This window comes from Spea bombifrons, chromosome 4, assembly GCF_027358695.1.
Source record: "Spea bombifrons isolate aSpeBom1 chromosome 4, aSpeBom1.2.pri, whole genome shotgun sequence".
NCBI lineage: Eukaryota > Metazoa > Chordata > Amphibia > Anura > Pelobatidae > Spea > Spea bombifrons.
In genome coordinates, this window is record NC_071090.1 from 99577790 (window position 1) to 99590614 (window position 12825).

The following is a 12825-nucleotide window of genomic DNA, read 5'->3' on the forward strand; positions in this document are numbered from 1 at the left end:
ACTACCCAGATCTGATAAGGGAGGGTGAGATGTTGTAAAAGTATGTGTCCCTCCAGAGGGTCATAAATGTTCTGAGTGGGGAATTTTGAGGGGGGGGGTTAGCACTGCTGAAGATAAATTGACAAAACAAAAAAAAAAACCCAAAAAAACAAAACAAAACAAAAAAAACCATAAGATGCTAGTGCTCACATACAGGGAATAGGAATGCAGTGATGAATATAGGGATGGGAATGTATATGTCTACACATGTTATCATATATACAGGTACATATAGATGAACATGGTGCACTTAAAAATACAGTACATATAGCAGGTGGGGGGTTATGTAAAACCTGTGTAGTGGGACAGGAAACCCAAATCGACATTGAGTCCTCTATTCTTGCTGTTGAATAGTTGAATCATTCTGACCTCAAATGTTTGTCTTTCTTTGGTATAAAGAATTACTAATAACTCTTCTGTATTTCTACTTTCAGAGCTTCCAGGCTATACATAAAAACAATCTTCTATCTGCCAGCCAAAACCCTCATAACCCAAATCAATTTAAAAGATACCGGAGAAATTGAACATAGTCAAAATGATTACTACGATCATCTAGACTTGTGAAATCCTTTTACAGCCCCGTGTTAGTCAAACCTTTCTTTGTACTCCTGATATATTTGTTCTAAGCACATAGATAGCTAATCTAGTGTCCTTTTTGGATCATTTTTTACTTATTCATTCTTTAGCACAGCTTTCTGCACATCCCCAGCTCTCTTGAATTCCAGTCCGCTGGACATCAATTCCAGGTATCTAATACCCTTCTCTGTCTATTGTTACTACCATTCCCCGTCTAACTTTTAAAGCATACCTGGGAACTGCGACAACTAAGTGACTTAACATCGATACCTCATCACAGGTAACTCACACAAACATGTTGCCGCGTACACCAACCACGAGCCGTAAAGCCGTACTAGCTCGTGGTGTAAACGAAGGCCCTCCCTTTCCCATGGGACCCTGCCCGTGGAAAAAAGGCCCACCATAACTCTCAATAACCACGGATTCCATACCTCGGATGAAAACCGCGACAATTTCACCTCGTACCATGAATAAACCAACCATAAAACCTGACGGGAACCTCAGTTCCCCGCCACACCAAAGAACCATCACAAAAAACCAGGGAGGGCGGGAGGGAAACGCTTCTCTCTGCCTCTCCTTCCTGTTGTAAAGAAAATGGTAGAGGATCAGAGAAAAAGCCGCCCCATTTAAAGACCCTTAACCCCACCATAAACCCTTGACCTATGGCAAACTAGCCATGAGGTGATCATGCCCCCCTAGCATGATTCAGGCCTGATCATGCGGCTCCTTATTTGATGCTGTGTATCCGGGGCCCACTTTGGTTTCCATTGCTCTTAAGGAAAGTGGTTGAGTCATAATGAAGCTTTGTCTAATGAAAAATCATCCAAGTGCAAGAGAGCCCCCACACACATAAAATAACCACTCAAACTACTCCAATAATAAATGCAATTTATTAAGCCATTAAGCATTCCTTTCCCCATTTCATAAATACATGACTGTTGTAGCCTTGATTTTCCGGGCTAGGATTAACCCCCCATTAACCCCAATAATGACACCGCACACCATCGAATATGGATAAGAAAAGGCCACAGCCAATTTTATTTATTAGAGTCATTGTCACTCCAAAACCTGAAACAATAAACATAGGTGCGTTAACAAGGACAATGACTCAAAACACAAACATGTAAATATACACAATAAACACAATGCACACACCAAGCTTGCCAAGTTATCCAGGTACCATAACCAAATACCACTTAAGGAAGGGACTTACCCGGATGCCCCGACCCTGACCTGAGGTTCCCAGCACTGACCGCCAAGAACCTCCCACCAGATGTTACCAACCATTCACTTACCAGCACATTAACCCCCTGGATACCTGGCAAGCTGCCGCCCCACAGACTGTGACAAAACAACACAAACCAACAAACAAAATAAAAGGTAGGTAGGGTGGGACACGCAACCAGGTAAGCTAACCACAAGAATGGTTCCTGAGCCCAGGAAAACAGCCACTTATATAATCTACCTCCAACTCCACCCCCAAATTTCCCGCCAAAAAGCCTACCCCTCCTCTGCACAACAGTCAGGGCCCACTATAGCCCATGCTGCCCCCCCCCATGGGCATCAAGAAGGTTAAGAACATTATATATACATCACGGTATAATTATTACGCATTAGAAGTTTGTTATCCTTTGTAATCTCATCTTTTCAAATGAATTGCCAATATATTATTAAAGAAATGATATATTCATTCATCACCAAATGAGTGTCATCATTCTATAAATTTTATGCTGACTGATAAAAGTCTCTTCACAAATTAACTCCTATGTCCCCTACTTCAAAGCTGTCCCATGTACACTGATTTATTCAGTAAACATTGTCTATTTATCAGTATTTTCTAAATGTTTCTGCCCTTGCCTGCCGTTTAAACCAATATTGACATAGCAAAGAAGATTCAATGGTATCCAAAACATTTATAGTCCTAAAATGAGCCGCATCTAACCCATGCGTCTCCTCTCGCCGGACCCTGCCCCTGACTCCTAATCAGCTGCTAATCCCTATTTAAAGGAATCGGGAATCTTCCTTTATGCTAAAGGTTCGAGACATCCAAGGGTCTGCAGGCACTCAAAGCGTGACGATGGGGAGCGATAACTTCTCCGCTGTTAACCTGGCAGACTATCACATCTCTGAAGACTATGGCTTTATACTGGAGAACCCAAAGGTAAGAGAATAGAAATTATTATATATTTCTTGCTTTATTGTTCATTTTCTTTTATAAATTTATAGCAAATAAACGCTGGTTTACTTTGTATCCCGCTGTGATAAAAACCCATTCAGTCTTTCTTTTCCTTATGCTTTCTAAGTTCTTTCTCTTGTGCCCAGCCTGGCTAATATATTAAACGTTCCTATTTTACCCTATTTTTATATTAAAGATATTTAGCACAGGTTAACAAATCAGGTATATATGATACTAGATATTGTATACCTGTCTTTGTCTCGTTATAATTTTTACTTTTTAAATACGGTACCTTGCATGTATTAGTATTCGGATGTACTATAATAATGATAATAATAATTATTATTAATAGTAAAAGCAACTCTGTATAATCCATGCATTTTATGGGTTCAGCAAAGTCTGCTTTTCTGAAAGGTATGAAACGGATTGTCAGCTCTTCTAATAGAAAGTAAAGGTTTACAAATGAGATTACAGACTAGAATGAATGGGACTTTGAGAGCAAACAGTACAACGAGCCAAGATTATAACAGGTATTCAGTCACCTGAGATAAATTTAATAAAAAATGCAAACATCTAAGATACCGATGCAAGTATAACCCAGTTTTGGTAAGTCAAAAACATGTATCACAAGTTTAATATAATCACAAAATAAATTAATGTGTTTCATATGTATTTTTCATGAATATTATTTATTACTAGTTGGGGATACATATATTATTATTATTATTTATTGTTTTATATAGCACCGTTAGATTCAGCCGTGCTGTGCAAAGGGTAGGAAGGAAAATAACTATAAGAAATAAGGAGTGTGTACACCAAAATTTGGAGCTTAATCCACATATTTTTTAAATGAAATATAAAATGTCTCTGCATTGAGCTTCTGCCCCTTTCTAAATGCACCAGCTTCTTTTTGTTGAAATGGGAAAACATATTTTACTTAAAGTGGCAGAGAAGGAGTCAATGAAACTCTCAGAAACACTATGTGTCCCTAATGCAATCTCTTTTAGCATTAACGTCCAAGACTTGCTCAACAAGCTAATTATTATTATTATTAATAATAATAATAATAATTATTATTATTATAATATCTTTTATGTATATAGCGCCAATAATTTACACAGGGCTTCTTACAATACATATATTCAAGGACAAGACTAGAATTGTCAGACTTAGACAAACCGATACATTAGGTGGAGAGACCCCTGCTAATGTGCCATTAAAGTAAAAAGAGCAAAGCCAAATGGCTTTACAGAATATTTTTCTGTAAATATTTTTTTTTAAAAAATGACTGGTCCCTTAAATTATTCACAAATAAAAAAACATCTTAGACCTTGTTGCACAATATTTTTTTTTTTATTTGAGTCACTGTAAAATTATTTTGCCCTTTGACAGTATTATGGTTAAAAAGTATCTAAAGTTGAAACCGTAGTATGAAGGAGAAGTAGGAGGTCGGGGCTATTAAGTGCTGCCTTGAAGCAGAAATGGATCACATGTCAGAGGTGGCTAACATGCCGTCAAAAACAGAGCAAAAGTAACTCCACTAATCTGTAAGTAATGTTCTAGAACAACATGGCTAATATTTTTGACTTGATATCATCTTGAACGTAGGACACTCTTCCAGAATACTACGAGCCCTGGATGAAAATTGCACAAATTTTACCCATACTGATCGAAACCAAAAAGTTGCGTGAAGAAGTCCAACAGGTGAGTAACAGAAACATCTGGTCCATCTAATCTGCCCATTTTCCTGATAAAAAAACCTAAAAAAACGCAAAGCAGGAAAGATGAAAAGGCCTTACAGTTCAATGACATTCAGATAATTTGCATTATGATTACCCCATAGCGCTTACATTTTTATGTACAGTACCTCATTTTCCCAGGTACAAAAAAAAGCAGTCAACGTAGCCTGTTTAGTTTCACAGGGCCCATAGTATTTTTATATTAAGGCAGTGGTAACGTTTATAACATTTCTAACAATCTGCATTTTTGCCTACTTAATAAGAAACTTGTAACCCTTAATTGTCATGTGATAGAAAAGGAAGCACTGATTCCTTACTGTCGTAAAACCAGACAAATCGTAAAAGTTTCTGTGCTGTTTTTATATACTTAAATTCCAGAGGGAAGAATTAAACATGCTAACGTAACCTTAAATGCACTGTGCCACATAACGTTCAGAGGCATAAGCTGGCGGGTGCTATGAATTAATAATGTTGTTCAATTGAGCTTATGGGGATTTGTTTGTTTGAAAACTGTTGGGGGATCCCCAGTTGATCTACAGTATTTGGCAGCTCCCAACTATGTGCAGCACTCTCTATGACCACTAGAGGGCAGGAGAGCAACTCGAAGATGCAGCAGGACTGAAGATTCTATCATAGAGTAAAATATATATATATTTTTTTTTAAAGAATGTTGTTTTGAAATCTATCCCAATGTGTTTTCGGTTATTGCTTCTATCATTATCATTTCCTGCACATTCTTTTGTTTCCTTCTTAAAATCTCTGACATTATTTATATCCTAGTAGACCACAAAAATAATTCTTCCAATAATGCGATTGTATTGAAGCGTTGAGATCTAGTGATTTTCAGCCACAGCTGTAGTAAGGAATTTATTTATATTAAAAAATTATAGTTAAGGAAATATATTTCATAAATGTTGCATCGTCACTGATATTCTATAATATATGCTTGGCTTACCATGCAAGCTGTCTCACTGGTATTCAATATAAAAGCTGTTGATGCTCTCCCACTTTCCTAGATCACATGTTAACATTTGCCAAAGGCTTAATTAGCCAATATTATGTGACATGATTATTACTTCTTTAGGAAACTTAGTACAACCATAATGGTCCATTACAGAACGATCAACCTAGTTGGTTGCAGTGCAGAGTCCTGGGTCTTAGGGCCCCCCAAGGGTTCTTGTGCGCAAGTGGGTCATTCATAACTGCTGCTAATGGCATTTGCTGCTAATAAATTAGGTCTTTATGTCATTTAAATATAGCTGAACTACTCTTCTTTTAATCCGTAATGCTGACTTGTACCCTGTCGACCCTCTCCGTTGGTCCAGATGCCGGAGCTAGGTTTACAACACCTTACAGGCTACCGGGAGCAGCGCCTGGCGCGGGTCATCCTCAGTCACCTTGTCATGGGATACATATGGCAGGAAGGGGAGCAAGGTGCAGTTAAGGTGAGACTTGAAGCAGTGCATCTGCTTTTGTTTTTCTGATTTTGTTTGTGGGTCATCATCTAATGACTTTATCTGTGCCACTCAGACGCTGCCCCGATCCATAGCCATCCCATATCACCAACTATCTCAAGTTCTTGGTCTGCCATCAATTATGGTCCACGCTGATTTTGTGTTGGCCAACTGGAAACGGAAGGACCCCCTTGGGTAAGATGAGACTCTACAGGGTTAGTATGTGTATTATGATCCCTGTTTACACAATCATGATACAAAAGGTCTTTATAGATGTACTGTGTTTACATTTTATCCCAGAGAGCAACACTGAATGTAACCGGGGGGATGCAGACTGGTGTTGGGTTGGGGTCTGCCTCCCTCCCTACTCCCCTTTGTGTATCTAGCAATTAACAGCAATACTGGCTTTATTTACAACCATACACTGCAAGTACACAAAGCACTGGATAAGGTGGGTTACCCTCCGGGAAATTTCTTTCTGTACTAATTGTTTCTTTCCTTCCTTATTTCTGCACCTGATGGATCCTACGCAGGCCGATGACCATAGAGTAAGTGAATCTATAGATCACTTGTTATTTTCCATGCTGAAGAAGCATGGGGTGTTTTAGATATTAATGTCGTCCCTGACATTGGATGGGTAAATGGGCTGAAACTGCATGTCTAACACTCAATGGGAAAATGGGGCTTTGATCGGTTGCAAGAGAGAGGCAGCAATTCTCAACTCAAGAGGGCGAGCATTGTCAGGTAGGTCAGTAAGTGCTGGTACAGTGGGCCTAAACACATCCGACAACATAAAATAAAATGCTGCCCAGTCCTTCAAACACACATTCATCAAAGGAACTGACAAGAACCCCTAAACAGGAGCGGTGTTAGCCTCTGTCACACTTCACCATAGGCAGATCCATCTATTGAGTGATCAGATGCCCTGTGCACCCGAGATGCTCCAGCTGGGGATTTCAGAGATCTCCCCTGTAATTGCAGGAGTTGACCGTTCATTTCATCGTTTAGCTATGCAGTATAAAGAGCCAACCATGGCGTATCCCTGAGACAGAACGATAAATTTTACTATGCATTCTCTGTATATATTTTATATATATATATATATAATTCTCTGCAGGATCAGTGAGTGAAGTGTCAGTGATGTCTTGGATGGTAAACAGTTTAGTAGCCAGTAAATGACAAATATTTGTATCTCTGTCCTGTAGGAATTTGTCAACCATTGTGTCACTCCCTGGAGGAGACAGTCTACAAGGTTTTGTATTGGTCACCTTACTCGTGGAAGTGGCTGCGATCCCAGGTGTCAAGGTGAGGACGTCCCTGCAAGGGATAGTAACATCTCTTCACTATATCCAACAATCTAACATTTATGAATTTGGACCTTTTCTTGCTATGACTTAAGTAATACCAGACAAACTGGCGGTAATTCACAAACCTTGGGAAGTTAGAAAAGTATGGCATTTGTGCTTCCTAGATATATTGGGAATCTGTCCATTTGGATCACTGTTATGGGTGGAAAGAGACTGATAAACCCATGGTTGTTTTTTTCATAGTAATGGCACAAGTTGGAACCTGATGCGATGTTTCATGGTGGTCACCATCCCATAACAAACTAATAAGCACTGAAATGCCGGAGTTGATTATATCAACTAAAAATGATCTGTCTGATGTTATAGTGACTGTTTAGGGGGTTCTGAAGAGAGTTTTGTTTTGTAGGCTGTCATTCAGGCAGTAAAGGCCATGATAAACGAGGAGAGGCAGAATCTGCTTCAAGCTTTAAGGGACATGGCTCTATCCATCAACCAGATGAGCGAGGCGCTGCGTCTTATGTATGGTCAGTGAGTTGGTTTATTATCCATGCTTTCATGCTCTCTGATGTCACTTTTCTGCTGAATAGCATCGCATCCTCAATGTTCAAACCACAAGCATTGTAATGAAATAATCTCTGTCTACATGTTATTTTAATTTAGAATTTGATGGCAGATAAGAACCCATCTAGTGTGCTAGGTTTTCCTACCGTAAAGACTCAGACCTTACTCTGTCCTTGCTATTGTCGTATATACAGAATATGTCTATCCCATGTTTCAATTCCCTTAGTAATTCTCACTCAGTTATGTGCTCACTCACATCATGCTTTTCCACAGATTATGTGGATTCTGATGTATATTACAACACAATCCGGATTTTCCTCTCGGGGTAAGTGTGTACTGTTGTTAACAGAGGATCCACAATGTGGATGGCAACCTCTTTCCAATATGCCCAAGGCCTACAAAAACTAATTGGCCACCATGCTTGGTTCCAGAAGACATGAGAAGTGGCCTTATACGGTCCAATCCTAAATGTATGTGCTGTGAAATTCATGAAGTTATAATTGCTTTAGAAGATGTGTTCATCACCCAGGAAGATCTTCCAGGCATTCCCAGATCATGAGCAGCAATAGCTATATTTATATCGTTAGAAGGGCGATTTTCCGGGAGATTATCATCATAATAGGCTACAAATTACAACATATTTTGTTGATGTGAGTTTGAGCTTAAAATAAGTTATATTAGATGGGATCGAATCTGGTACAGTCATGCAACATTGATCATAATTATATTTGTGCAATAAAAATGCCTTCCCATTGCCACCCTAAATATCACCCTTTCTCACATCCACCCTTTATCACGTCTTCGTGTTCGTTCTTTGGTCAGTATCTCATACTTTTGTTTTTCAGGATAAATTTAGTTCCCCTTTCCCTTGGTTCCCCCAGGAAGTCTAGTGTATTTTTAGGGATAGTAGTGGAATTAGAGATTTCCTTTGGGAGTGAGGGTTGTATAAAAAATGTCAAGAAGCACATACTTCCACATGCTTGTGTGAAACATTATAAAATGAATGCGTTTTTTTTTTTTGTTTTTTTTTAGATAGGGGATGATGGTCTGGAATTAATCTGCAAATTGTTGCCTATTCATATAGACTCCAAAGGTTACTATCATTGTAAAAAGAATTGTAACTGCAACATATCTGAAAGCAAAGATTCTAAACTATTAGTATTCAAGCAGGGATTACGTGTAATTTACCAGTCTGAAAAGTATCAACCAGGATGCTCATATGTCATTAAAGGAGAGTAGACAATGAAGCTCCAGATTATGTGACCCCGACAACCTACCCATGCACTCTGAGACATTGGGATAGAAGCCCTGAGACTCAATGTCAGGCCCCGAGAGTTTGTGAATGTGTAGAGCAGGGAAGTATTCTGGCCTAGACCGACAGATCCAGTGGGGTTGAAGACCCTCAGGTACAAAACTGGGATGCAATTGTCCTCTTGGGTGATCAAGCCCCCAGTGTCCCACCGCTCAAAGGGCCAGTTAGATGGAAGATCTTTACTCTCCTCAACTGGCCAGAATCCATGCATTTTGCTTCATTACTGAAGTCATTTTCCTGCACTGCCTTTCTTAAAGGTGGCTTTTATTGTGTTTGAGATGCTGACTGCGCCGGGGGGTGGCTGGGGCTGTTGCTCTAGGTTGGACCTAGGGCAGTGCCCAAAGTAAATATGTCACTGGTGTAGAATATGAAAGAACTAGCATGTGGCCCTAAGTGATTATGGTCAAATTCTGAGACTCAGAGGAAAACCCTGAGAGTTCCCAGGTATGCCTTTGGCGCATGTGAGGATGTCTCTTGTCCACGTGCGCTACGGTATAAAAGTATCTACATGAAGGAATACAATGCTTGTGCTGTGTGTACAAGTGGTCTTGGTGAAAGCCGTGGTGTATGCATAACATTGGCAGTGCAGCTACGATGCCCTCACATGTTGTTATTCAGGTGGAAGAATAACCCATCCATGCCTGATGGCCTGATTTATGAGGGGGCAGCAGAGGAGCCGTTACATTTCTCCGGGGGAAGTGCGGCCCAGAGCTCCGTGTTTCACGTCTTCGATGAATTATTTGGAATTCAGCATCAACCTGAGAGCGGTAAGTGGAATTAAAGCAGAACAAGGTCTCAATTCTCACTAGAAAAGTTAGACACTTGCCTAGAAGTGCCCACGAGGCAAGCATACAGAGGTAAATGCACAGTATGTTTATGTGTTGGGCTCCCTTCTGATGAGTCCAATATCTATTTTCCATGTTTCTAGTAGAAGGCCAGTAGATCTGTTCTTCTAAAGGATAGATGCCTCAAATATGACCCCATCTTTCTTACACCTGCATACAAGACAACGGGAATATCATATCTCATATGGATCAGCTTGAGCCTCCATACTCCCCAACATGTCAGGCATCCAAAGCTGCAGAAGGACAGACCTTGATTGATTCTATAGCTCTGTTAGTCAACTGGCCAGGTCCTCTGATCTCCTCAACTGGCCAGTGATCACCATAGTGGGGCAACATAGCAAGACAATGCCCGAAGTATAGTACATAGAGCACGCGTCCATATCTTCCACTAAGCATAAGGATGCTGTAGGTAGTGAGTGAGTTTCTTGGAGTTATAGTGAGAGAGATGTTAAGATCCGCCTTAAAACAGATTATTTGCTTTATCTAAATCCTACAATTTACCGCTTTATACACTCATTAAAACCCATAGTATGGAGTTTACAGATAAATATGCAACAGAAACACACTTTATATACTTAGCGTGGAAACCAGCATCAACATCCTAAAATCCTGTTTTTAAGAATGTCATGATTGCTCCCCATTAGGTTATCTTCTGTTTATGTTAATGATTGTTTCAGGCAGTATTCATAAGGTTAGGTGATGAGAGAGAAACTAAGAGGTCTCACTTTTAACGAGGTGAACTTCTAAACTAAACAGAACACATTACAGGTAGTTTCAATAAATTAATCTACACACAGCAACAGTTCCACTGTAAGGATGAGGACACAATCTATCACGGAATAGAGTAGGGTGTTCCTTATGCACTTGTGAGATTTGTGTAATGTTTGTGGACCCACCAGGAAATGGGATGTTGGTGGAAAGAAAGTTCCTTCAAGGTGGATTAACATTGAAGAGTAATGACGCAGTAATGGTTATCGCAGTGCACCCTCGTTTCATCATTGATTCCTCTTCTTTTACCGTAGCTGACTTCCTCCTGAAGATGCGTCAGTACATGCCTCCCGCACACCAGGACTTCATAGAGCGGATTAAGAAAGTTCCTAATCTGGCCGGGTACATCCAGAGATCAGAAGACCCTGACCTCCTAGCAGCCTTTAACCAGTGCATTACTGCTCTTACTGAGCTACGCTCCCTTCACATCCGCATTGTCTCCAAATTTGTGACAGCCGCCGGTGCACGGGCACGGACGAACCAGCTCGTAAAAGAGAAAGAGGTCATAAAGGTGCAGGAGAGGGGCACAGGGGGCTCGCAGGCCATGGTGTTCTTAAAGAGTGTTAGGGATACCTGTAAAGAGGGCCTCTTAAAGAGCAATACAGCAGAGAACAGCTGAGATAACCCTAACTAAATGATTTACTTTGTTAGATAACCCATAGGCCACTAAATTGTATGAATTACATCAGCAATGCTACCATAAGTCATTATCCAAGAAAAAAACTTGCCATGAGACCAGGATCAAAATTGCAAGTCCCCACATTATGTGGTAAAATATGAGTTTAAATGTCATGTAATTTATTAAAGTCTTTCTTTCGCTGGTTCTGATTTTTTTTTTCCTGTCGCATTGGAGCTCTTGCCAGCCTGCCCAGCCATACACAGCTTTTCGGTGCAGGCAGTTCATATCCAAGATGGCTTCCTAAAAGACATGGTAGCCCCCTAAGGCACGTGTTGGCCCACTTTATGCACCCATGTGTAGTCATCATGTTACACTGACTCAGCTTACAGTGATTCACACTTGCATCATGCTTTGTGACGTGGTGCATTATCCTGCTTTAAGTAACCATCAGAAGAGGATGGGATATGGACAGCAACAATACTCAGGTAAATGCTTTCATGTTGTTTACATCAAAGTCTGACCCTGCCATCTGAATGTTGCAGCTGGAATCGAGACTCATCAGATCAGGCAACGTTCTTCCAGTCTTCCATTGTCCAATTTTGGTGATTCTGTGTGAATTGTAGCCTCAGTTTCCTGTTCTTAGCTGACAGGAGTGGCCCCCGGTGGGGTCTTCTGCTGCTGTAGCCGATCTGCTTCAAGGTTTGACAAATTGTGTGTTCAGAGATGGTATTCTGCATACCTTGGTTGTAACGAGTGGTTATTTGAGTTACTGTTGCCTTTCCGTCATCTCGAACCAGTCTGTCCATTGTCCTCTGACATCAACAAGGCATTTCATCCACAAAACTGCCGCTCACTGGATATTTTCTCTTTTTCAGACCATTCTCTGTAAACCTTAGAGATGATTGTGCGTGAAAATCCCAGTAGATCGGCAGTTTCAGAAATCCTCAGACCAGTCCGTCTGGCACCAACAACCACCATTCAGAGTGACTTAAATCCCCTTTTTTCCCCATTCTGATGCTCGGTTTGAACATCAGCAAGTTTTGACCACGAGTTGCTGCCATGTGATTGGCTGATTAGCAATTATTTGTTAACAAGCAATTGAACAGGTGCACTTAATAAAGTGGCCAGTGAGTGCATTTTCAAGCACTCACATACAGGTTTATCATATTAATGACCACAGGGTGGCAGTATTGAAATATTACACCGTTCTACAATTCAGCATTACGCTTAGTTCGCACCTTATACTCTGATCTTAAGTCTGAAAGCGGCCTTCCTGTAGCAGTTCTCAAGAAGGGAATTTATAATTAACCATGATGTAACGAATGAAAGTAACCTTCCTGCAGCACAATTCACAAGAAGGAAATTTTGTGACGCCCAAGGTGTAGGTCAATAGAAAACAAATGCGTATCCAAGTGTCTCATGCAAGGGG

The 12825-nt window shown here is 40.4% G+C and overlaps 1 protein-coding gene across 1 annotated transcript; it reads left to right on the forward strand.

Moving 5' to 3' along the window:
- The first annotated feature begins 2545 nt into the window (after window positions 1-2545).
- LOC128490770 (indoleamine 2,3-dioxygenase 2-like) lies at window positions 2546-11600 on the forward strand. Its single transcript, XM_053462827.1, has 10 exons — window positions 2546-2776; window positions 4400-4495; window positions 5856-5975; window positions 6061-6179; window positions 6518-6532; window positions 7190-7289; window positions 7698-7815; window positions 8126-8177; window positions 9783-9931; window positions 11032-11600. The coding sequence occupies exons 1-10, from the start codon at window positions 2642-2644 to the stop codon at window positions 11394-11396; spliced, it is 1269 nt and encodes a 422-aa protein (XP_053318802.1). The 5' UTR covers window positions 2546-2641; the 3' UTR covers window positions 11397-11600.
- The last annotated feature ends 1225 nt before the right edge of the window (window positions 11601-12825 follow it).

Coding starts and splice junctions, on each gene's coding strand:
- LOC128490770 (XM_053462827.1), top strand. CDS start 2,642: ATGCTAAAGGTTCGAGACATCCAAGGGTCTGCAGGCACTCAAAGCGTG. Junction 7,816..8,125: donor GGCGCTGCGTCTTATGTATG/GTCAGTGAGTTG, acceptor GCTTTTCCACAG/ATTATGTGGATTCTGATGTA. Junction 9,932..11,031: donor TCAGCATCAACCTGAGAGCG/GTAAGTGGAATT, acceptor CTTTTACCGTAG/CTGACTTCCTCCTGAAGATG.